Source organism: Amia ocellicauda, chromosome 3 (genome assembly GCF_036373705.1).
Source record: "Amia ocellicauda isolate fAmiCal2 chromosome 3, fAmiCal2.hap1, whole genome shotgun sequence".
Taxonomy (NCBI): Eukaryota; Metazoa; Chordata; class Actinopteri; order Amiiformes; family Amiidae; genus Amia; species Amia ocellicauda.
In genome coordinates, this window is record NC_089852.1 from 3,483,800 (window position 1) to 3,510,479 (window position 26,680).

Below are 26,680 nucleotides of genomic sequence, written 5' to 3' on the forward strand. Positions count from 1 at the left end.
GGGTCTCGGGGTAAAAGAAAAACAAGCAAATTGAAAAGGATTCGTAAGCTGTTAGTTAGGGAATGTGGAGTCCAGCCCAACATTTGTTGCTGTACATACTTTAAAAATAAATCTTTAGATATTACGATTATATCTGTCTGAGAAAAATCAGATCTCTCTTGTTGCATCAGAGCTGTTGGATATTTGCGAGTTTGACAGCTCCTTGATAGTTCTGCTCCTTATAATTAGGTGGTTAACTGAAGCAGTAAATGGGGTATCTGAGCTGTTTAGAAAATGCATGTCACAAAGACGCTGGCATTTCCAATATTAGCACAGCATCAGCATAATTGGTTCAGTGGGGAAGACCCTCCGGGCGATGTGAAGCACAGATGGTTTGGTTTCTCTCGCAGGGCTCCTATTCTCTTTGTCCTCCACGTTTCCACAGCATTTCTGTTCTTCTGGAGTCTTGTTGTCTTGAAATCTTCAGGTTATATCTGGTCTTGTTCTTTACTTTCAACTGATCAAATGATGGTAAAACTGTTATGCATATTTATTCATGCACATAGAGAATAAGGAGAGAATGTTCTCATAAGGTCCTAAACGCCCAGCTTTTCTCTACTGTGCTGAATGCAGCAACTGTTTGCTTGAAATGGCCGTGCTGGCTGGACAAAAGCCCCCAGCCTCCGCTATTGTTGTGGCTGTGTAGCCCCAGTTTATCACGGGGATGAAGCGCCTCATTGAAACCGATAGGCCACTGAAAGGAGCATTTTTTTTGGGGGGGGGGGGTTTCCCGGGAAAACCTACGACCTTTCCCCTGGCATCCTCCCGTCTTGAAACAAGTCTTGATTCACAGAGGACAAGCCACAAAAGAATCTGTGAAATGGAGTGTCGCTAATCCCTATTGTGCCGTAATTTCCCTTTGTGTCTTTCCTCATCGGCCTTGTATGTTTGAATATACTTATGCAAAGCAGCTTTTGGGACACGTACGCCTCGTCTATGGAGCCTCTGTTCGATTACTCCAGTGAAAAGGGGACAAGTCGTGCGGAGCATCTCGTCTTCACCCTGGGGGTCACTGCGCCGGCCTCCCCCAGCCAATGGCATGAGGATCTGAAAGCCAAACAAGGCCTCAGGATTAGTAGAGTCCTAAACATCAAAACCACCTCACAGGTGGTGCAGATAGAGATGGGTTAGTTGTCCCTGAGCAGGATTTTTTGTGTGTGTTCATGAATTTATTTTGAAATTAATTAGGATACCAGTTCAGATCAATCAGCTGACGAAATTAGTTGTTCGCATTATATTCCAGAGCTCACAATTAGGTTAAGCTCAGGTGTTAAATAAGGAAAAACAAAACTCCCAGTGGTCAACTGAGCTCCAGATTCAGGACCAAGGTCTTGTTGTCTTTTGAGGCGTGTAACACTTACGTGGCAAAAGCAATCCCTCCCTTCCCTCAAAAGCTAGAAGGAGAGATTCTGTCCGTGACCTCAAGTTAGCTGTGATATTAGTATTAGGGTTAGCCCTAATAGTCTCTTCTGCATCGGTGGCAAATTGTGCTGAATTGCACAGTGCTTCACTCGAGCCATCAAGCTCCTTTAATGTGAATGCTAAGCCCAGTCTGAGTCGTGGTCTTCACGGATAAAAGATATATTATCCTCTACGTGGCCTCGATGACAGACTGGGTTTCGCTGTCTGCCCTGAAAGGATGGATTCCACCTCCTCTGTTTGCCAGAAGCCCCTGCATGGGAAATGTGCCTGAGGGAGGAAAAACACCAACACAAAACAACAACAGAAGCAGTGGAATAGATGCCAGTTGTAGGTGGTGGCCGCACAGGCAATAATCCAGAGACCTGCCCCAGTCACGTTGCTCAGTGGGGTGGATTGTCCCGTCGCTGCAACTGAAAGTCTCTCGGCGTTGGGCCGCACTGCAAGGCATCTCCTATGAAACATGGCTTTGATTACATGCCAAGATGTTTGTGTAAGCAGATCCCTCTTGTGTTTGGTTTGTCGTTTTTTTTTATGTGTGTTTTTTTGGTGAGGATAGAGTATCTGGAGCCTATGGGGGGTGGAAATCTCATCCCTGTTGAAACACTACACACGCCTTCACTTTGTGGATGGTGTTTTGTCTGCTGCGCTGTGCTTTTGAGATGTCATCAGTGTACATCATCTACTTCTGGTTACCTCTTTTGTCAGTTTATGGTCTGTCTTCATGTTGCAATTCACAGCAATCTTGCGTTTAAGATCTACAAGAGTTTCCATGGTGAATAGAGCAATATCCTTTGTGTTTCATTGGCCGTGAACCTGAGCTGTAAGGGAATACTTTCTCCCTTAGTTGACTAGGGTGTATTCTGAAAAAGGACTTTAAGCGTTGCTTTTAGAGAACAGTTTCAAAACACAGTGAAGACAGTCGCATATATCTGCATTTACTGTTTAGATATTAAGACATGAGAAAACGAGACTTGAGTCATCCTGCTGGCTGGTCGCCTGCCATGCTTCTCCCTGTTCTCAAGGCTAGGGTTTTATTTCTTTGTGGTAGAGATGCTGATGTCTTCAATAATTGTACGTCATTGATTTTAACAGTTTCATCGTTTTCGAGATGAAACCAGACACACTTATTTTTTTATTTTTTTTAGATCATGGCACAAATGTCCACTTTAAGTGTGCTGGGAGGGAAGGATTGTGTGGGGTGTGTATATGTTACATCTGTCTGATGTAAGAGCTCAAGAATGTGGTTATTGGGTTGAGGGTCGTTTTGAACATGTGGAGATTCAAGTGCTCCCTCTAGTGGCAGACTTGAAATATATATTTTTGTAATGAGTGGAGTGACTGAAATCACCAAGACCCTTCAGATCCTTATGATGCACGCACACACGTGTGTACCACGTGGGTTTGAACATGTCTACCTCCTGCTGGATCATTGCTGGAACTGCAGTTTATTTTTCCTGACAGGCGTGCAAAAAGAGGTTTTTGCCACGTATGCCCATTTTCTCTGACCTTGAAAAGCAATGCTGTATCTTTGCAATGCCCACATAAGATTCTGTATTGGTGGTCTTGATTATATGTTATCATTATTGTCCTCTTGAGAAAACAATCAAAGGGGCAAAGAGATGCATCTCAAAGGTTTTTTTTTTTTTTTTTTTTTTTTTTTTTTTTTTTTAATTCTTTCCTCCCGTCTTCAGTTTTCATAGTGTATATTTGGCACAAGGTAAGGGAGTGGTCCCTAACCTTTTTGAGGGGTTCTCTCTCTCTCTCTCTCTCTCTCTCTCTTTGTCTCTGTCTGTCGAGGGCAGGTGTGACGAGTACGTGACCCAGCTGGACGAGATGCAGAGACAGCTGGCCGCGGCCGAGGATGAGAAGAAGACACTCAACTCCCTGCTGCGCATGGCCATCCAGCAGAAACTGGCCCTTACCCAGCGTTTGGAGGACCTGGAGTTTGACCATGAGCAGACCAGGAGGGGCGGCCGTGGAAAGGCCTCCTCCAGGGGCAAGACCGCCCCGGCCAACCCCCATGTAAGTCTCGGGCACTCCTGCGCCGTGCGCCCCGAGAGCTCCGTCCTCAGTAACCCCGTCTTTTGCAGTGAGAAGTATAAAATCTACTGCGACTAGAGGGTACTCGGTCCTGGGGGGGTGGGGGAGGAGAGGGAAGGAATGGCTGGGGATTGAGAAACTGTACAGGTGTGACTTTCGGCCGTCCCACGTAGCTTATAGAGCCCCACTTGCTTAGTGGTGATTTCACTCCTTGTGTCGGGTCATTAAATATGATTGAGAATGCTGTTACTAGTTAATAGTAATGTATGGCATGATGATAGCTTCTTCCATGTAAATCATTTTGCATCGGGTTTGCTATTACGGAGTACGTAGTGATGTTTGTGAAGGTAGCAGCCAAACGCTTAATGTAACCTGCATATCTGTCGCTGGTAGTGAGGGGCTATAACGTTGGTGTTAGTATCTTTTTAACATCCTTGTAGCCTACGACTAACACTACAGTCTGCAGTGTGTGCGGCACAAACGTGGTCTCTTCTCCAGGGCTGTAGCAAAGCTTAAACATACGGGCACCCTGTCAGCCATTGCTGGCGGTGAACGTCCCATTTTCTTAGCACAAGATCTGTCAAAATCCATTATCACCTTCTCTTAGGCCTTTATTAAACGGCTCTTTTGGTTTTAGCTTGTAGTTATAAACATAGCTATGGAAAAAAATATACAAATTAATTAGACCTCTCCTAAACAAGGGTGTAGTCTCCTACTTGTCAGCTGACTACAGATCTTGTAAAGTAGGACCACGACGATAGGAACTCATAAGGATTTGCTTATGCACTCAAGAATCAGGGCCTTCCTCAGATTGATTAATTGAGGATTAAGGTCTTTGGATCTGATCAATTTAATCTGCGTGTTTATGGGCTAAGAAAGTGTGAGTTCATATGATGATGGCATGAAGTTGTGAAGAGTTTAGTTTCCCCCCCAAACGAACCAAAGCTAGCATGCTTATTATTCTAATATTTTAGCTGCCCTGTTTAGGGATTGTTACAGCCCAGTCTGTCGCTGACGGATTCGCCTGCGTTCTGGTTGAGGCCACGGTCGGACCTTATTGCACATGTTTACACTAGAGAAATATGCAAAATTCATCCCGTCCTGGGGAATAAAGCTTAGAAACTAGCAACTAATTTTGTAAGAATTGAAACCTAAATCTTAAATAAAAAGAACAAGGTGCAGTAGTTGGTGACAACATTCGATTTGGATGATATGGTAGTAGATTCCAAAGAGTTTTCCTATTTTTACCTTAATGGATAATTAAAGGACAGTAATCTACAAGTATACTCCTGTGTTTGATCACATACAGGTATGCTCCAGTGTTTTGAGAATCGCTACGCAATGCTTTTTGAGTATTAATGTCACAAGCGCTACTCTGCCAAGAATTTTAGCGTTTCCGTGTAAATAAAGTGTAACTAACTCCTTTGTTAAGCACTCGAGCACAGCCAATCACGGGGCTCTGCATTTTAAAGAGAGAGGCATTTTAAAGCCGATTTTGTGCAGAATAATTTTGTATGCTTCTATGACAAACTAGGGCTTTGCCCACGACTTGACCCTTTGTGGGACATTTCGTTTGACAGCCATCCCTTAAAAAAAGAAGGAAAGAAAAAAAACGGTAAAATAAAAAACCGAATCTCAAAATCAAAATGTAAGTGTACTTCAGATTTGGTGCCTGAATCTTCTGAACTATCAACATGCATAATTGATATTCGATCCAAAAAACTGTGAACCAATAAAAAAAAAATCTAGTTTTGACTAATAGCGAGTTTTTGTACAGAAATCCGCAAGAGCACAAAAAAGGCACATTATTCTGATTTTTTTATTTCAAAAGAGAAAAATGCTGACTCTCGAAAGTGCCTGTTTATCAATCATTTGTGACACCGGTGTAAAGCCCTGTCTCCTTTCATCTAAAGTAAAGCTAACACTGTCCTTTCTGTGTTCTCCCTCTGTCTCTCGCTTCTCTGCCAAGCTGTCCTCTAGTTCTTTAACAACAGCTTGGATTAGCTAAACTCTTAAGCCATTTCTGATGCTGTCTGTTGCTTCATCTGACTACCATTTCTTTTAGATTGTCAGCAGCTTGCTTCCCTTACATCGCCGCTCTTCCTATAAGTAGAATGGAAAATATCCTGTTGTTAATGTCAGGTAATATCCTAGTGTGCATAAGCCGTCTCCTGGTCAAGGAGAAACTATTTTGCTTTGCTGAGTAACCGAAATTTACAATCGGCCTTTGCAAAATCCCCTTATGTCGGCCGCAGAAGTGAGAAATCCTTAAAATGTCTATTCGGAACATTTGCAAAGTACAAATTAAGTTACAAATTGGATGCTCATGGTTTACTACTTCTGCACAGCTTAACACATAAGGTGGACTTTTCAAAACTGCTTTTTCCTTTTGGTATTCAGACGAGCTTTGATGTGCAAGCAAAAACGGACATGGGCATATTTGTTCATTTTGTTAATTCTTGTGAATCTTAAACACTTGAATGTTAGCTTTATATTACTGAAAAGCAGGGTTGAAGAGCAAATCCTCAAAAAAAAGTGTTTTTTTAATACTGAAATAATGATTAAAATTGTGTTTGTGTGTGTGTGTGTGTGTGTATATATATATATATATATATATATATATATATATATTCTGTCTTATGACCAAGTTCAGGTTTTTCTCTTCCAGAATCTCAGCCTTGTTACCTTTTTAACGAAACATAAAAAGGTAACAGATATTTGGTAACACGAAACCAAAACGAGACTGGAAGACTAGCTTCAGTATTCAATCCTGCTTTCCCTTTATGCTGCATTATCTTTGAAAAGGCCTTTATTATCTGCTTGTAATTGCTTTGTGGGTAAACTGAAAATGCCTGCCACTGCTACTTGCCGAGAATAAATCATTGGGCATTTGAAAATCAATTAATCGAATCACTTTTGTTCCGTCCAGAAGCAGATACGCATTTCGCTTCCTCTGCGTTGGGAAGCTTTAAGAGAAAATAAAAAGACATAATAGTGTTGGCTTCCCTGGAGTGACAGTTTACAGAATTAACTGTCCCTCAGTGTAAACGGCAAAAATGATATAATTGTGTGGGAAATCTTGAGCGATCATGTTCAAGTGATTTGGGAAATGAAAAGCTTTGTATTTTTGATGTCTGGTGTTACCTGGTTATATCCACAAGTAGGCCTTGATTCGAACAACCAGTCCCCCTGAACCCCCCAAATTACTGGCTATTTCAGGTTCTCCTTTTTTTCTGATCTTGTCTAGTTTCGAGTCAAGGCCTACGAGCAGGACACAGCATGTGAACTTACAAAACATTGCCTACCTCTGCTTGCAGGTTCCTTTTGTTTCAGCTGATTTTTGACTTGTTTTTGAATTGTTTTTATTACCTGTTATGTTCAATTGCAGCCTGCATGCAAACAACAAACCCTGCATGACACGGGGTGTCTAACCTCTCCAATACGCTATTCTTGCGCATGAGCAAAGCATAGGGATTTGGTACTTGTGAGACGTTCGCTTCCTGCAACAAGCTCTTTCACTGACTGGTAATCTTCATTTGTGACCGTAAGTCTTGCGGCTTTGCGCTTTCACGTTAATATTTAAGTGGAAAAAAATGGGCCTTTAAACAAATAAAAAGATGGCTGCCCCTGGCTTTATAAACTAACAGGTTTTTGTAAGTTTTTATTTTGACTAACCTGGCTTGGGAACTCTGGTGTGTTTCGATTTTGCCTCTGAAACCGTAACTGCAACTCTCTCTTTCTTTTTTTTTTTTTTTTTAATATATATATATACAAATTTGTTTTTTTTTCTTCTAATTTTGACTTTTTGTTTGTTTCTCTATTGTTTCCAGTCTTAGCGTAGATCCCGGATGCGGAGTTATCGACAAAGGGTGCAGTTGTACGCCACACTTCGTTTCGTAGACCGGCAACACCTAGTCCGTTGCCCGGTTGATAGAGCTTAATGGAAACCACTTGGAAGTCTATTTTTTAAACTAAAAACTGACCCGTTCCTTCGACAGTAAATAAACACACACACTGTGGCGTGGGAGTCTCGGCGATTGTTGTTTTTGGTGGAAACACAATGTAGTTTTACCATTCAAGTGCTGCTGCAGGAAGATGCTCACAAGTATTTGAGGAAAATCCCACTTCCCTTGGAAATGATGACAATAGGTTATTATGATTGACTACAGAACGTCAAAAGAGACGGTGGGGGTCACTTCTCAACATGATTTATTTTCAATTATTTAGTGTTTTTACTCAAACATTGTTTTTTAACTGTGCACTTTTAATATTGTTATTTCACTTTGGCTTCTTTTTGGTATATGAGTTTATCTAGGAAAGGTATGTAGTGCTATGGTTTGTGAGTATTTTTTTTTTTATATTCATATGAATAGGATTTTGTTTTCTCCGTCTTTTCCTTTGTTTGTTTCTTTTCAGTCTCTATATGCATCACAAACCAGAGCGCTATTCGAACCTGCTGTGCTACGGTGAATTAATCAATTGGTATATTAATAAGCTTTTGTTATTTTTTGTTATGTTTATTATTATTATTGTTGTTGTTATTATAATTATTATTATTTACTGATGTTATAACTGCCATGTTCTAAACAAAATCCAGGGTGAGCAAATTCTGGGGTTTTTCATATATTATTATTCTTAGGAATAGTTCAAAGTAACAAGGAGAAACTTGACGTTGTTCTGGTTTAAACGGTAGTAGGGGCTTGAAAACCATGAATAAAATGATTAGTATTACCTACTCCGCTCCAGTTTTTCTGGACTCGATATTCAGGCGGAATCGCCGATCAACAGAATTTCTTACAAGGACACCAAATAAATTCCAAATTGGAATTGTTTCATTCTCTCTTGGGTTATCGTGCCAAATCTTGGTACATTTTAGATGTGTTTCGGAAAAGGACAAATAGCGGGAAACCGTAGAGGACCGTGTGATTTGGGTGTATTGTTTTGACGCCTTGTTTTGTTTTGTTTTTTCATTCTTGCCAGTAGTGCCTTTCATGATTTTGAGGGAGAATCCTAGACTAATTTTATTTTTAGACGCATCAGACGAAACGGTAACGGATCTTAGTTCGACGAAGAAAATGCGGAGCAATAAGTGCAAAGAGAATTCCCCTTTTTGCATAGATAATAATGGTAGTAATTAGGGTAATAAAATCGAAATTGTATTGAATTCTGTTGGTCGGTGATCCCAATAGCATGCAGAACTGCAAATTCAGGGGATTAAAGAAGTGTTTTTTTTTAATGGAACTTTTGGGAACCAAATGTAATGACTTTGGCCTCCTAAGGAACAAAATAATGAAAATCTATTAACACATTTGTGGGTGCAGGACATAGTACTATTTGAAATATTAACGTATCTATAGCTGTGTGTGGTGAAGGTCACGTGATATCGATAGTATTGTTGACAAATGTGGAAGATGAAAGAGTTTTTGTTTTTGTTTCATTTTGTTTTCCTTTTTTTTTTTTTTTAAAGCAAAATTATGTTGTTATTGGTTTCTACATCCTATATAACCGTGTGATTTCAGTAAACAGAAAACAAATGTTGCATCAACAAGCTAGTCCTGCCGTCGCATGGGTACAGTTTGTCGAGGCATTAAAATGTTAAGTTATCGATATGGTCTGAAAGGTTATTTTTTAAAATTAAGTGCAATTCAAATGCTGTTTTGAGTGGGGGGAAAAAATCTAAGTTTTCTGTTTGCTGGAAGCGATAGCATTGTGATAACTAGTCGTGCAGACTTTATATTGTCATATTCTGTTACAGTATTGATCCATATGAGAATTTGATACCTTTATATAAAATAATTACTTCATCTGTATGTTGGTATTTATTTGAAATGATGTCATGCAGTACTGTATTACTTTAATGTGCATTACCATTAGTGGCAAATCGATCTCAAATTAATGTCATATGCATGTGCACCAGCCATGGGACCTTTACACAGATGCGAATAACAAAGACAACGCAGCCGTAGCAGCGAGGAGACAATTGAATCTGAGGATGTTAGCTGAGGTTTGTATAAAATGTTTAAAAAAAAAAAATCAGACAAGAAAAAAAGTAACTTTAGACATTAATGTATTACTTCCAAACTAATCCAGAAATGTGTTTAGAAAGATGCTCTGTCTGTGTAAAGGTAGTCATACTGGCTAAATCAATAAATGTGACTAAAAAGTCTCCATTGTCTCTTTGTTTTTATTATTATTATCATCATCATCATCCAGGGGAAATCACAAATAAACAACAGTGAGAGTAACAATATAATGAAACAGTTATATAAAGTGCAAAATGACAGGTTATACACCGTATATTACTCCACAGCAGTGGGTAAAAGAACTGGTTGTCAATGGTGGTGCTGCTGTGCGGTATTGATGACTCTGTGGTGATTGGTTTTCTCCAAGGCTCCTATTCCTCTGCCCTACAGACACGGCTGCAAGCTGGGCAGCCTCTCTCAGTGTTTAAAGCAGTTGCATGTCCACTGCTGAACATTGTTCTGTGCTGGATCTTTGGAGGGTTTTTATTGTGGGCCATCTTCAGTAACATGCTTCTTAATTTCTCCTGGGCCTGAATATCAAATATTTAGTCTGGCTTTCCACAATCCACTGTAGAGCTTTTTTTCCCCCCAGCATGCTCAGGGGAGATGGCACAGCGCACTGATTGGTCCTCACAGAAATAAAGGTGGTCCACACAGTGTAACTATCCGAGAGATTCCCCGGACCATAGACGGGATGGTCAGTGCTCTGTCCTGGAGCTGCTGTAGGAAGGGAAACTGTATCCTCAGTCTCCCTCTGTCACAGCGCTTTATATTGGCTGTAATTTGGCACAGTGAACAATAGAAGGAAGCGAAGAGGAGCAGGCCCGTACTGCAGTTTCACACAATAGCTGTGTGTCTTCTCGCATGTTTTTCCACACACATCTGCACACTCCCACCGGCAGCATCGGCCCAGAGCTGCCGACCTCCTGCCCAGGAACTTCCTGCCCGATCCTGGGAGACACTCAAATGACAGGCTCCATTTGCCGAGGCACCGCATTTGCTCGCTCTTTTATCCTCCCATGTTTCTGAAGCATGCTCTCGCTTCTTGCTCTGCTGAGGCACAGCTGGGAGCCACAAAGCCAGAGCAGCTATCTTTGTTTCCCTTGTTGGACTGTATTTGTAAGTAACATTCCCAATGCAGGCAGGAAGTACCGGACATACCGCCCACCTGCCATGTGGGATCCGCAAAGACCGAACACAACCTCCCTCTCATTTGCAGCAGTGTAGCATTTAGGTGTGGCACAAAATAGATTAGTTTATATACAAACTAGAAATATGCAGCCTATATTTGAGAATTATCTCTATTTTCTTGTATTTGGAAATAAAAGTACAAAAATACTGTGCCAGGAAAACTTACTACCATATTGAATATTACAGCCCATCAGATTTGACCATAGTCGTTCCTGATAGTTTGATTCAGGACTGAGGTATTTGAGCATAAGGTATTTGATCACTCTCAATCAAGACGTTTCCTGAAAGCCCTTAACTTATAAACTATAAAAGACCCAGACATGAAGTAAAAGCTGTCTGCTTCCAGATTTTTTGGTTTCAAGTCCAATGTTCTTCACGTTTAGGCGTCTCTGCTGTTTCCAAAACAAAACCTTCCCTGCAAGTGCTCTGGGTTTTCCTGTCTTGGTGGAGCTCGTTTACATTACATATTAAACATCATCTGGGAGTAATTTTCTTTAAGCTAACTTTGAGAAACACATTGAAAACACCACCCATACCCTCGTCTTAATTAAAATCACAAAGACACTTCTTTTTAGGCCGGGTTAATGTACTTCCTTTTTAAAAGCCGAAAGCACTTCACAGAATACTGACCCGGCTGCTGTGCGTGCAGTTTGACCACAAGAGGACAGAAAGTGAAAATAAATCAATACAAATGTTTCTACTCCTATATTTACGTACAGTGAGGGGAAAAAAGTATTTGATCCCCTGCTAATTTTGTACGTTTGCCCACTGACAAATAAATGATCAGTCTACAATTTTAATGGTAGGTGTATTTTAACAGTGAGAGACAGAATAACAACAAAAAATCCAGAAAAACACATTTCAAAAAAGTTATAAATTGATTTGCATGTTAATGAGGGAAATAAGTATTTGATCCCCTATCAATCAGCAAGATTTCTGGCTCCCAGGTGTCTTTTATACAGGTAACGAGCTGAGATTAGGAGCACTCTCTTAAAGGGAAGCACTCTCTTAAAGGGAGTGCTCCTAATCTCAGCTCCTTACCTGTATAAAAGACACCTGTCCACAGAAGCAATCAATCAATCAGATTCCAAACTCTCCATCATGGCCAAGACCAAAGAGCTGTCCAAGGATGTCAGGGACAAGATTGTAGACCTACACAAGGCTGGAATGGGCTACAAGACCATCGCCAAGCAACTTGGTGAGAAGGTGACAACAGTTGGTGCGATTATTCGCAAATGGAAGAAACACAAAATAACTGTCAGTCTCCCTCGGTCTGGGGGTCCATGCAAGATCTCAGCTCGTGGAGTTTCAATGATCATGAGAACGGTGAGGAATCAGCCCAGAACTACACGGGAGGATCTTGTTAATGATCTCAAGGCAGCTGGGACCATAGTCACCAAGAAAACAATTGGTAACACACTACGCCGTGAAGGACTGAAATCCTGCAGCGCCCGCAAGGTCCCCCTGCTCAAGAAAGCACATGTACAGGCCCGTCTGAAGTTCGCCAATGAACATCTGAATGATTCAGAGGAGAACTGGGTGAAAGTGTTGTGGTCAGATGAGACCACAATCGAGCTCTTTGGCATCAACTCAACTCGCCGTGTTTGGAGGAGGAGGAATGACCCCAAGAACACCATCCCCACCGTCAAACATGGAGGTGGAAACATTATGCTTTGGGGGTGTTTTTCTGCTAAGGGGACAGGACAACTGCACCGCATCAAAGGGATGATGGACAGGGCCATGTACCATCAAATCTTGGGTGAGAACCTCCTTCCCTCAGCCAGGGCATTGAAAATGGGTCGTGGATGGATATTCCAGCATGACAATGACCCAAAACACACAGCCAAGGCAACAAAGGAGTGGCTCAAGAAGAAGCACATTAAGGTCCTGGAGTGGCCTAGCCAGTCTCCAGACCTTAATCCCATAGAAAATCTGTGGAGGGAGCTGAAGGTTCGAGTTGCCAAACGTCAGCCTCGAAACCTTAATGACTTGGAGAGGATCTGCAAAGAGGAGTGGGACAAAATCCCTCCTGAGATGTGTGCAAACCTGGTGGCCAACTACAAGAAACGTCTGACCTCTGTGATTTCCAACAAGGGTTTTGCCACCAAGTACTAAGTCGAAGGGGTCAAATACTTATTTCCCTCATTAACATGCAAATCAATTTATAACTTTTTTGAAATGTGTTTTTCTGGATATTGTTGTTGTTATTCTGTCTTCTCACTGTTAGAATACAACTACCATTAAAATTATAGACTGATCATTTCTTTGTCAGTGGACAAACGTACAAAATCAGCAGGGGATCAAATACTTTTTCCCCCCACTGTACGTATTTGGGTGTACTGTATGTGAAAATGACCTAACATTTATTTGAAAGGTAAATCATAATTTCAGCATGCATTCACTGCAGCAGCATTTGAAACAAATGACTCTAAAACTGCACTTTCTTTATGATACTGTTCTGGCAGTATAGCTGTTACTGCTTAGGTTTTTGTGCATAAAAATAAAGCAATTTTAGACCCAAGACTTTCTCCTAGCACCCTCGGATTGTGATCTGCTGCCGTAACATCCGGGAGTGCCCTTTTTTTAGGCAGTAAAAAGCAGCCAGCCATCTTCCTGCTCTGCTCCTCAGACGAGGGTGGGTTCTGTTTCTAATCCAGTCTTGCAACTGAGTGGGAGTCAGTTACAAGGAGGTCAAGCTATGTGGATGAGGTCATAAAGCTTGGCTGGGGTTCAGCTCGAAGATGGCTGTCCTCTGCACTGAGCACAGCTAGATCTCATGAGCACAATTTAGGCATGGCTGGTGGCAAAATGTAAAAGGGGCGGGGGGGGGAAGAGTCACAGTTGTACCAAATGACATCATGCTAATACAAAGAACCCATTGATTTGGCTCCCACTTCAAAGCATTTTTTATTTGTATCTTTCTGCATATTATGAGCATGGATGGAAATGCCTGAGCATTACATGTAAAAAGCAATATCTCTTGTCGTTTAATCAGAATGATGCATGCACCGACACTAAACAATAACTAGAGCACATTTTTGTATTGATTTCTATCAGCTAATAATTTCAGCAGCATGTCATATCATATCTTACCACCAGGTGTCACTAAAGCGTGATTGTTGCATAGCGTGAGATTCATAGACCTTCCTCTGCACAGGTATTGAGAACATTTAATCACAAGGTTAACACTGAAGTTCCATCAGCAGCTTTTCCTTGTAACTATAATTATAACTAATGTTCTTACATTTTGTATTCTGATACATGATTTTTAATTAATCTCAGTGTGAAAACGTGAAAATGTCCACTGAGGCTTTGCAGACAGGAAGTGTAATTGGAGGTCAGGCAAGAGCAACAGAGAAGAAGGAACACAATCCAACTATCACTCAATTACATCCATCAGCCCTTGCTCAGGGCTCTTCTCAGTATTCCTGACATCAGTAACTTACAGGCTGATATTTAAAAGAAAATGAGATTCTTGTGTCCTGGAAATAAACTTGCAGAATCTACACAAGGGGGGAACATTGCATCTTTGTGCAGTGAGATACACTCAGGAGCTGTCTCAATTACGGAGCACAAAGAAACCTTTTATTTTCCTATACGTCATATGATGGAGGAAGCGCATGAGTTTCCCTCAGGATATTCCAGCGGGCGTCTGTGAAAATGCACCGTTGGCTTTATATTTATTTAATTTCTCTTATTTTCAACTGAGCTGCAAATGTGGGAATTTCAGGCTCCAGTGAGAAGTAAGCGCTTACAGTTACCTGAAAAGGCAATGGCCTTCGAATCGTGTCACTGGGAAACCGTCTTCTCTGTCGCCCATGTGATCTCTATGCTTTACAGCCCCGGAGATTCCCGTCTCTTCAAAGTCCAAGAAGTGCAGCAGCGTCTGGGCGTGACTGCCTTCAGTCACAAGATCTTTTATATCCAGGGAGATAAACCGATTAAACAAGGTTGCTTTCTGCTCTAATAGGGGCATCTTGAGATACACATGCAATAAAGAATACATAACACAAAGGTAATTGTTTGAATAATTCGTCCTCTTCTGAACTTGGCATTGTTTTAAATTGACAACACTTTCAGGTATGCACTTTATTACCATATTTATTGAGACAACAGCTGTTCACAGTGTATTTAAGAGGGTGTAACTTGCCCACAGCTAAACAGACTTTTCTTCCAGTATTCAGATCTCTTCTGGATGCACATTTTAATTAATCCCACAGGTCTTCCTTCAGATTGAGGTCAGGACAAGAACTGTTTTCAATGTCATTCTCCTGGAACCAGGGGGCGGTGGATATCCAGGCCCTCGCCATAAAATAACATCAATGCCGGCAAAAACATTCAGGAAGATCAATGCGTTCATAGCACACTACTGTTCATCAACTCCTTTACCTCCAGGAAAGCTTGTTTCATTGCTTTTGATAATATAACAGCTGTTCAGTGATAGTCTTAAAGTAATAGGCAACGTAGATCTAACTGCTTTGAATGACGTAGGTGATAATTGTAACTCCACCCACACCATTCACCTCAATGCAATAATGAGCTGGGGGGTAACATAATGAATGTGATTTTAAAACACTAAGATTACAGGGTCCCCAAAGTAGGAGGATTCTCTGTTTGCCTGTCCAGGAGATGTTGTGCTTCAATGACTAGGAGTATTGAAAACCTATTATGTTATTTTCTTCGTCTAAGTAAACCCCCTCCCAGTACCAACCTTTTGAAATGATGAGACATGACGAGCCAATTGGCCTTGCTGACTTAGATAATCATCAGCCACCTAATTAGTGCTCAAAGCATTAATACTTCAGTCATTTATCTGGTGTAAGCCTGGCTCTGACAACGCTGAAAAGACCAGGCTATTCAACTATTGATCTGTCCAATTTCATTCCCTCTTGTAGTCCTGTTAAAAACCCTGACACCCTCAAAGTCATTCTTTGAAAGTCCATTGTTCTCGGTCAATGTCCGGGCTGTCCTCGGCCCTTTCACTGAAGCCGGGCATCAAGGGCATTTGAAGGTAGCTGTCGGTCGTGTTTGTGCGCTCTGCCTTTCAGCTGCGTCTCAGCAGGCTGCCGACTGCAGGCCTGGCTGCACCTTCAAGAGAGCGCAGACTCAGAGCTTTAACACAACAGACAATCGCGAGCCCTTTGTAAGAAATCAGCTGAAGAGGTTCCTCTTAGTAACTCGGCTGAAAACAAGGATACGCCACAGATTTGTAGATGGGGGGGGACTGTTAAACACTCACTCCAATCTCAAGACCTGCACAAGTGTTTCCCCAATCCCCAGGTACAAACAGCAAATAACTACTTTCTCCGCAGTCTTCTTATTAATCATGACTGTGTGATTATTTTGCTCTGGGCATGTACACACCTGAGACCTAAACTGGAGCAGGTTTTTCTGTTTCACCGAAGCGCTCTGCAACAATGCCAGTGTTTATTTTCCCCCGGTGAGGTTACTATCATCCATATCTAAGCTTTTGACAGCCTGACCCCTTTCTCTCCAACATGCATTGCGTGTAAATAGATTGCTTTTATATTAAAAGTGTTCCATTAGTAAATGGTACAACTTCAAATAACTTTTCTTTGATACAAATGATGATTAAGCAGTTAAAATACCTGCTTTGATTAAAGTGCTGCAGCTATTTTTATGTAATTTTTCTCTAGATTAATGTTGTTTCAGATCTTAATGCACTCTGTTCTCCAATTTCTGTAGTTTCTGCTTGTACTTTGCAGCCTGGCTGTAATTCTTATAAAACGATCAACTGACAAAAGCATCAGACTTGCAAAATGTCATGACTATGCAATAGGAAATTGTCTTTATTTTTTTGTTAAAGTTATTTTAGATAAGTGGAGGTGTATAGGTATCCCAGTGTATTTATACTTAGTTTTCTCATTCCCATAGAGCTGCTCACAAGAAAATGTCCAGCACACAGATTCAGTTGTACATATTAATTGGCTTCATTATAAGCTACCCAGTTTTATTGAGAGGTAGTACTGAGGATGTTAAATAATCACTCCAGAGAATGATACTTACCAGAGAATAAATAAATAAACAAAGGACAGAAGGGACAGAAGGGACAGGAGGCTGAAACGATGTCCTGAGAATGAAAAGAAATGCATTGGGTTCACTAGCTTGTGGTTTACGCAATCAGATATGTGGATTAATGCGTTTCATCGAGCAGCAAAGAACTAAATGGTGCATGACAGTGTTGACACGGGAAGTTTTTACCAAAAGCTGTGATCCCCGGCTCTTAGTGTCAAGAGGTTCATGGTAATACACCCCCTTTTCTTTGCCGAATTTAAGCTGCTCAATTGGCCTGCGAGGTCCAGTGAGGATCTAATCCCCTCGAGCCTTCTTGTGAAAGTGTGCCCAACTGCCTCTTCATTTTTAACGTCCGTTGTTGTTGGAGGGCAGCAAATGAGGTGAAACATTACAGTAGAGTAAACTCCGAATACAAGCACATCCTCGGACTGACAGGGAAAAACTGACAGCTGAACTGTGATCTGATTTTCTGCAGCCGACCGGGTCAAAGGGCGCTGTAAAGCTGAGAGCGATGTACAGGTGGCAGAGACGTGGGTTCATAGGGCCACCAGTGGCATTGGAAGCTGGACTGAAATGTCCTGAGGTTCCTAAAGTGACCATTTCATGTGTACAGTATATGTATGTAGAACAGTTGTGTTTTCAGATCCATGTTGGGCAGTTAAATAGGTCTGTAAAATGTTGATGGCATTTCTTAGACAAGCAATTCGGTCAGATTATGACATTCGGCTTTGTAAGTGACATTTTGATTTCGCTCTTCAGGACTCACGTTCCCTTTATCTCACTTGTCTCTTACTATAACTGCTACCAAACTCGAGTTCCGGATGTGGGCCAATATCATCTCAACAATTTTAGACACGTACTCAATTCATTACAATTTTCTGTGACTTTGGGGGCTGTGGGGTGGTTGTCATTAGCAAACTAATCTTACTAGGTTTTGCTGGTAACACAAATTACACAACCAGAGCCTTTTATTTATTAGTTTACTATTCTTAATGAAATAGCATTGAAAGGGTAAAATATATTATGTAAGGAGGCAGAGCTGTCAATGTTTAAAGCAGGAGTCTCAAGAAATTATCCCCCCAAACCCCTCTGGATTTTCCTCTGCATTAGCTGTAATACTGATGGAAACATTTGGAAGGCATGTCCAAAATGTGAGCTTAATCCTTTTAATGCAGTTCTGCGCGTTGTACGCAGCGCTTGACAGAGGTCTGCTACACGGAGACGGAAGTGTCATCTTCTATCCATCCTTGGAGGATCAAAGTCATTTCCCTGTAACTCCTGTCGACGGTGGGGTTTAGGAACGACAGCTATAGTGCAAAGTTAGATTCTCCCTGCATCGAGCTCCGTTATTCCCCCTGCGTGTGCATGTTGGTTTCTTGCTGGTCTCTCTTCTTTTCTTTTGTTTTGTCTTTTTTATTAAATCGTCAGCTTTTCCACATGCGAACAGTGAGGAACACGTCTCCGCTCGGCCTTTTGAAGTGATCTCTCCTGCTGCTCGGGAAGCAGACAGAATCTCTTTTCAGTGGGAGACATTATTTCTCACTTCAGTTCTCAGGGGAATGAATTAGTTTTCCATATCTGCACATAGACCGGTACAGTATTGTGGCAAAGTGATTGATAGTGCGTACAGCAGTCTAAATGTGTGTCAGCGGAGAGCTTTTTCAAAAGACCAATAGGACATCAGCCATATTGGAGAAGTTCAAACAGAAGGACAACAACACCACAAAAGAGAAATGCAAAGCTGAGCTGTGGTCTAAATTCAGTGTGAGCTGTAATCTTTCTGTTCCCTTCTCTCTGCTCTCCTGCTGTCTGTGTAGAGATGGATTAAAACATGCATTACACTACTGCGGATACCTCACTCCTTTATGACTCCGTCTCTCCAGCTATCTGATAAGCCTCTGTGACTAAACACACAGAAATACTCCAGAGGTGATCGTTAAAGAAATATTTGCACACTTGAAGAGAATACAGAAAGTAGCAAGGAACACAAACAGAGGTGTCTTAAAAAACACATTGCACTGCTCTACTGGGTTCGGTCCCAAAACCGAGGACCTGAGGACAACATTGTCTTCTGTAAAGAACAGTGGCCTAAATGATTTTATACCATAAGCTCTCCATATTGACACTGTGGACACCATGCAACCCATCCACTCCCGGTCATTCCCAGATAACCTGCCAAACTGCATTCCTCCCCCAAATATTTTCCTCCCACACATCCACTAATTTAAGTCTATGTGTATATGGTAACATCTTTCAGCAGCAAGAGGAACTACAGGTTCGCTTTAAGGAAGACGGTATTTACATGTAAGAAGACATGCCAGAGCAATGAAAACAGTGTAATTGTTTCCACAGATGCGTATTAGGTCGGATAAGCATCCTGGTAGACTTAGTGGAAACTGGTTTTCTTTTGAAAAGGCATTAGCAATACAGTATATTAGCAGGACGTGGGGGGTATGGTAAAAATGGCAGAAAAACACTCAACTAAGCCTGAGTATTAAATAAATGAACAACACTGACACACTAAGAGAAAGATGGAAACAGTGTTACCAAAGGCAGAAGGTGTGATTGACGGATGGCGGGGGCGTTTCCTCCAGCAGCTCAGTTTGACCGGAGGAGGACAGAGAGCCGGGACAGCCAGCCCGCCAGAGCGGGACAGAGAGCCTCCACGGCCAGCACGCCTGATCCGAGCAGCCGGCGGCCGGTCCAGTCCGGGGGGGATGAAGTTGGGAAGAAGAAGAAGAAGAAGAGAAAGTGCACTTTGAGCTCGGGATACTCCGGGTCGTTTGGGAGCCGCGGTCCGGTCCGATAGAAAGGCAGGAACAGCTGCAGGATGCAGGGAGTCCCAGCAACTGGTGAGCGAATGCAAAACCACAAAAATGTCCTTCTGTTTCTGTTTAGCAACGATCTCTTGGTTAGCTAGATTAAAACAAAATGCAACTGCTCTTCTTATTTGTAAATTCCTTTATGGCTATTTTTGATCACTGCATCAAGTAGTCTTAGACACACACACATCTTTCTAGCACTGCTGTGTTGTACAACGTTGTGAGGACGTTGTGTGTTGGCTGGGATGTATATTAAGTGAAGAAAACTAACCGTTTAATATGAACCCAGATATTACCAATCAGCCTCAGTATGATAACAGATACAGTACGGCTAAGGAGGAGCTGTGCAAGTTTCTCTCGCCCCATATGTGCAGCGCATGTATATGTAGCATGCCTGTGTGTATTATTCATGTCTGTATGTGCCTCAGCAGAACATACATGCACATGCAGCTCCACACTAGCGCCTATGGTGATGTCGAACTAATCCGCTGTGATCATACATGACGCTCCAGCACATGTCAAGTTGTGAAACGCATGAATAATTCAAATTGCATGTTCTGCTAAACATATAAGCAATCAAGGCATCTCACGCACATCATCAACATACATCAAAATCTAGTTAAAACACTTTTGATCCCCCATATGTATTATTAGGAAGTCTTTATAAGAGTATGGGAGGGGGGTGGCGTTTGTACCAAACCCCAAGTGGTAGCTGTGACGTCATTTTGGCTGACATGCCTCGCATCCAAACAGCCCCCCCCCCAACCCGTGCATCAGCAGGGTCTGCCTGCAGTTTTTATTCATTCAAATCTTACATCTTTCCTTAACGAAATGTACACATTTGCTGTACCTTTTCTTGTTGTGTTCAATATCTTTAGTAGAGCGTGATTAAGGTTTATTACTAAAAGATGCAACATTTCAATGCGTTTTCTTTCTTTCATTCAGTGGAAACATTGCATTGAGCATGTCAATGTGTAATGAAGCCTCCGCAGAATATATAATGAAAACGTCAGAAAAGCATTTATTTTTCTTTAATCTGAGCTAAAAACCAGCAAATCTACATTAATCTGAGAACAGTTATTTGACTTAGAAATAACTAATTCATCATAATGTGAGTTTTCTCATTGTCTTCACTTGAACTGCTTTTTAGTGATACTGAGTTTTGAATTGCATATCTATATCTATCTATATATATATATAAAACCCTTGGCCTGGGGGCTGTGTCTCAGAGCTGTCCAGGGTTGTTAAAGTTTGCTCACTACCTTTCTGTTTTTTATTGTGGTGAGCACAGTGCTGTTTGTCTTGGGCTAAAGCATTGTTAATGGTGTTGATCATACTCCTGGCTTTAGACCCACTCTTGGAAGAGGCAGATTATTCTGCCTGGACAGCTGTGCAGCTGTCAGATGAAATGTAGTTTTCTGCTTTCTCTGGGCCTTGAGAACCAAAATGACTACCTCTGAGAACTTTCAACAGAGATCTTAGATAAGTTTATGTAGAGAAAACAAGCAATTCAGACAAACAGAAGAAATCCACTTGTTTGGTGATCTTATCCAGTTTGAGCAGCTTCCTACCAAGTTGGATTCGGTACCTAAAGGAAGTGTAATCTACATCTATATTGCAGCTATTGTAAGAGTGGGTTGTGGCTTATTTTTGTTAATCAGTTCCCCTTCCACAACACCTTTGTACTGTATGGCCGATAACATTTTGTTTCGGTCTTCACAATTCCTTTTGTTTGTTTTAGGCCCAAGGTTTGTTCGCCGAACAAACAAAAAAGGAGAAACGTGGGTTTTGTTGCCTTCGTGAAAGAGCGGTCTCGCACCAGTTTCTCTCTTGTGGTTGCTATTTAAGTTAGCAAGTGAATCTGCACCCGGAGAACGATTCCAGCCATGTGAAATAGATTGTGAAATTTTGGCCCCTTAGAATAAACAAAAGTGTACTTCACAGTCTCATAAGAAAGTAGGCCACAGAGCTGCTACCATCGTTAAGCCTGGCTTTTTTGCCTCCTTTTGCTGTGTTTGTGAGCCGAGACAATCAGATGTAGGGTCTCGGCAGTCGTCTTGTGAGCTGTTTATATAATTTATTATGAATAGGAGTAGTTTGTGCTGTCTGTGTTTAACATTACTTTATAAACATCTCTTCCCTGGTTAAATAAACAGTTAATACAGTAGGAGATTTCCAGAAAGCTGAGTTAGGTGCAATGGAAGTATTTCTTAGCATGTAGCCTGCTGGCCACTGAATACAAACCCCTTGTTAAAAGAATAGAGAAGACCGGGATTGAGAAACAAGGTCCCATTAAGTGCATTATATTGTGTTTCCGGCTCCCTTTCCACTTGGGTGGCTAATCCTGTTAAAAAACAAACAAATGGAAAATCACAAAACACAGAAAAATGCTCTGCACAACATTAGATTTGAGCAACTGAGCATCTTAATGATAGAAAGAGCCTCTGTGATGCCTCTTTTTCCCCTTTTGGAAAATGTATGTGTTTTTTTTATACAAGATAGCCTGGAGGAAAAAAGCCGTGGCCGAAAGTCAGGTTGCTTCAGCGTTCTCTATAAAGTTACATACAACGTACAAATGCGCTCGTGCTGTCGCTGACAATGTTCCTGAAGGTCCTCAGCTGACAGTGAAAATCACAAAGCGGCACTCTGAGATGGCACTGACTGCCCCTGACAAGACAGCGGCGGTGAGGCGATATGCTGCCTATTCACCGGCACGGCAACTGAAAAGCACGGTTCCCCCCGATGTACCCTTCGTTCTCTAAGTGGACAAATGCACCCTGTTTAACTGATTGGTCTTGAGACACAATCTCACTCATCTGAGTTTGTCCTTCAGGAGTAATTGGTCTGATAGTGGTTTCCTGGGAAAATTAACTGGATGTGGTCTTGAATGTGACCAGCACACAGGACCGTGATCTGTTAACTGTAGCTAAAACAGACTGTATCCCATTAGAGATGGATGAAACATTCAGGATGAAGGGATATTTGATCTGTTATTTGTAAAACACACTTGAAGAAGCTGAGCAGGGAACCCTGGGATGTGAAATGCTCTCTCTGTTCACAGGCAAACAGTATAGTCTGCTCCAGTCTGATCTGATCCAGAAAACCATAATAACATGCCCAGTTGAGGTAGTTATGTGTCTAAGGCTTAAGAAGGGAACGCGCTCTCACTGGTTTTCTGTACTAATATTCTTGTATAATATGAAATTGAACCTTCAAGGGGTTCTCAGCTGCCCTGAAGTGAACTCCACAAGCCAGCCGAGCCACTTTGGGACCCAAAAGATGACAAGCTGGGATATTTACCCTCCACATCTCCCTGACCTCTTTGTTCAGAAGTTTTCTCTTGAGCGTATCCCGTCCCCGCGTGGTGACTCGAACTGCCATCTGGACAAATTACAAGGAGCCGTAGGTAATGAAAGTTATCTGGCGATGGTTATCACACTCAGTGCATAATTGGGGAATCAAAGTAAGAAAGGCTAAAGTGCAAGCACAGAAAAACCTTCCATTATTGTTGATTTCAAAACCCTGGCTGGAAAAATCAACAACATGTTCCTCCTCCGAAGTCGTTATACATCTCAACACATCTGATCTGTTTTTGCTGTTTGGCATTGACTGCTTTATTCTTTTCTCTGAGCCTGTATTAGCTGTCACAGCCTGAAGGTCAAGTTTAGCTGCCCAAAGGAAAAAGAGAAGACAAAAATGGCAATCAATATGAAGCAGATAAAGAGACTTGGTGAGCAGGTGTCTTTTTTTCCCCAAAGCAACAGAATAATAATTAGACATAGGTGCATCCAAGAGTGCATCGCGTTTCTCAGATTGTTTAGTCTAAAGCAAGCCAACGTCTATAATAGAAACCGTAAAGATTCTTGAGTGTTTGTGGTTGGTGTGATCCGGTTAACTTGTGTTCCCTTTAGAAACTAAATGGTAGGAAACTGCTCTGACTGCTCCGCGTCACCCATCGCTGTTTACACTAGAGGTCTCTCCCACAGCCTCACGTTCCCAGGGACTTCCTGTGGTGTTCGGTCTCCAGCTGGAGTTGGATTGAGGCCGTGCACAGAAGTGACCTCCTTCTGTCCCACACTGTGCCTCGATGGCTGAGCTGAGATTCCTTTCCACGAATCTCATCCCAGACCTACAGCCATCGACTTGGTTTCAGCATTAGGCAACTGCCTGGGCAGCATTGATGGGCTGGATCATTAGCAAGGGCTGAGGAGGATTGACTTTGCGTGACCCTCGTCTTGAGATTGCGCTCCTCTGGCGGAGGTGTTACTGCTGTATGACAACGCTCTGACTGGATGTGCTTCGGAGAGTGACTAGAAAGTGTATGATTGTGCAGCAATGAATGGGATACAGAAATGATTGTGTATTTGTTATTAAAAACAACATCAATTCAAAGAGGAGATCCAAACACGTCTGTTCCGGCCTAATTAATTCCGGTTCCTCTTCTAAAAATACCTCCCTGTCTCCACCTCCAGAGGAACACCCTGCTGTGGCCCCCGCTGTGGCCGAGTGTGTTGTCCTGACCTGCAGTCGTCAGGAGACCAGAGGCAGCGTCTCTTTCGCAGATATAATTAAAGCCCTGCTGTATGAGGGACAGATCCTGTTGAACTCTTTGGGAGAGACAGTGGAGGTATATGTGTGCTTGTGCTGATATAAATCCAATCTAAGTCCAAACTGTGAAGAACACACTGGTATTGTGATCTAAGACAGGAACATACTCTTCAGCTTTTCTTTTTTTTTGGATGAGACTTCATGCTTTGTTTTATTGTCTGACAGCATCTCAAAGAGCCCATGCCTTCCTATGCTTCCTCCGAGCACAATACACAGCTGGGAAAGGCTCCGCAGTTTGCTTCCATTACACACTCTTCGAATGCTAACAATAGAGCACAGTGGTCCACCCCTCCCGTATTGACGGTGACCAGAAGTGTCTCTGTGTGAGTGAGTCATGATTTCTTCTACTCTGGGCTTTTTGAAGTGGAGGAGCTTCTTGACAAATAATCACATCTTTGTGCAATGGTCCTCTAAGGCTTTGCGCACTTTCCACTGTGTCTCTTTATTCCCTGTAAGGATAGAGGTGGTCAGTTGCACCTCTTGCCTCAAAGGTGTGCAGGGGCCGAAATGCACCTGCCTGTCTTCTTAGAAATGGCTCTCTTGGAGATGCAAAGCTAGTGTTGGCTTCCAAATCCCAAACATCGAAACTGCATCAGTTCTACGTGACCGCACTCGCTATTGCATTTACTCATTACCACTTAAAAACCCAATTTTTAAATCCCTGTAGCACTTTGCTGATGAGAGCTCGCTAATAATAAAAGTGGGGAAGAGCTGTTAGGATGTGTTTCCTGATTCGTCCACTTGATGGCGCTGCAACTTTGGGAGAAAACCGAACAGCTGTGCCGCTTTTTTCATCCCGTTTGGAAGCCTGCTTCCTATTACATTAAGCACACCACAAGGTTTGGTGATAATGAGGCAAAGTCGGTTAAAAAATTTGGCTCAGGGAGTCGAGTCTTTTGAAGGCAGGCTTCTTAAAGCACTCTGCTGTGGTAACAGCAATCCATATATGGAAAATGTACCGCCATTAAGAAAGTAATACTGTTCTTTAGTGTGGTGTCTTGTTTCTGTGGGGGACCCTTTAGTATTTTATTTTACAGGGAGTAATACATTTAATACATTCAAGACATAATATCAATAATATAATATCAATCATCTACCCTGTTTTAAACCCTTTGAAGAGCATGAATCTCAACCGGAGCCAATACCACAATTTGAACCTAGGCCCATAAATGTAACCCTAATTTAATCATTGAACTTTATTTTAGTGCAAAATTGAGCTAAATTACTCAAAACAATATTCTCCAAACAACCTAAATGTAAGTCCACTCCTACTTCCATCGGTGTCGCTTAGAAACACGTTACATTGCCGTGTGTCTAGCTTTTAATTCTCATTATTTCTTCTTAAACGTCCAAATCTTCACTTCGTATGTCACACCTACAGCATATTGAACTTCTGTTTTCTCAGCTGTGATGCTGCAGACATGGCTTTAGCTCTTTTAGCAATTCTGCAACTCAACGCCTTATTTGTGAAGCACATCCTATCATACGTGTAGTGTTTTATGAAATTCCCCTTCATCTTATGTATTAGCAAATTCAAAAAGTAACTTCTGCTTATGTGATGTTATTTTTCTGAGTGCTTTACAACATTGTCCCTGTGAAGCCGGTGATTCCTCTGATGAACACATCGTTTTGATTCCTCAGGATCTGGGATTCATCTTTGTATTTGAGGCAAAGCTGTGCCTATTCCACTCTTACTAGGACTAAATAACACTCCACCAACCCCCCCATCCCCCAAACTAAATTATACTCCGCCACACCCCCCACCCTCAGACTGAATTGCACTCATCCCCCCTCTTCAGTGAGATGCATTTCATTATTTACACAGAACTTCAGCTTATGTGTTTTTGGAGCAGAAAAAAAAATCTGTGTTCTTTTTTCCTTGTGGCGATCCATAAATAAATAAGCATCGCACTTACAAAAATATTCTGTCTCTAATTGCGACGTGATTTCCATCTCTGCATTGGGTACAGGAGGTTATGCTGAGCTTAGGAGAATCCAAGGGCAACGCAGAGCATCTTATTGACCAATTTTGGCTCGTTAAGGTCACTCTTGGAAGCGATGGGTTGCATCAGAAGGTTACCATCTATGTGCAGAATCCATGGAATAACTAAAAGTTGGCCAAAGGTGCATTCAAATACATCACCAGGTCCGAGGCTCCGGCTATATTTTGAGAAACAACCCTGTTTTCATGGTAAGGAATAAAATGTACTCGGCTGCTGAGGAAAATTATGCAAGCTGTATATTATTGTTCCAGTCTGTGTGCAAAAGGCCTGGCTGTCCTTCAAGTGCCTGCCACGGCTAAACTCTACATACACTACTGCACCTCTTAGAACTGATCTTAATGAACTTCCTAACATGCTAACGGTTCTTGAAACAAATCACCCTATGCATCAGTCCTCATGTGGTCTTTTTTAATATAGATAGAGTAACTCTCTAACATGGAGATTCATTAAATCAACAAAACTGCTGTTGGAGCAAAAATGCACTGAAACACATAAA

The 26,680-nt window shown here is 41.9% G+C and overlaps 2 protein-coding genes across 3 annotated transcripts in view; both read left to right on the top strand.

The window, feature by feature from the left end:
* Positions 1-9,667, top strand: part of bicd2a (BICD cargo adaptor 2a) — a 61,247-nt gene extending 51,580 nt beyond the window's left edge. Inside the window, exons 7-8 of one of the 2 annotated variants that reach the window (XM_066697746.1) lie at positions 3,264-3,483; positions 7,332-9,667. In XM_066697746.1, the coding sequence (XP_066553843.1) occupies positions 3,264-3,483; positions 7,332-7,337 (226 nt within the window). In that variant the 3' untranslated portion in view covers positions 7,338-9,667. Of the gene's footprint in view, positions 1-3,263 lie in introns of both variants that reach the window. The other variant, XM_066697745.1, reaches the window with a different exon arrangement.
* Positions 9,668-19,371: 9,704 nt separating this feature from the next.
* Positions 19,372-26,680, top strand: part of fgd (faciogenital dysplasia) — a 59,123-nt gene continuing 51,814 nt past the window's right edge. The window contains exon 1 of the mRNA XM_066697747.1: positions 19,372-19,603. Coding sequence (XP_066553844.1) covers positions 19,582-19,603 — 22 coding nt within the window. The 5' untranslated portion in view covers positions 19,372-19,581. The remainder of the gene's footprint in view (positions 19,604-26,680) is intronic.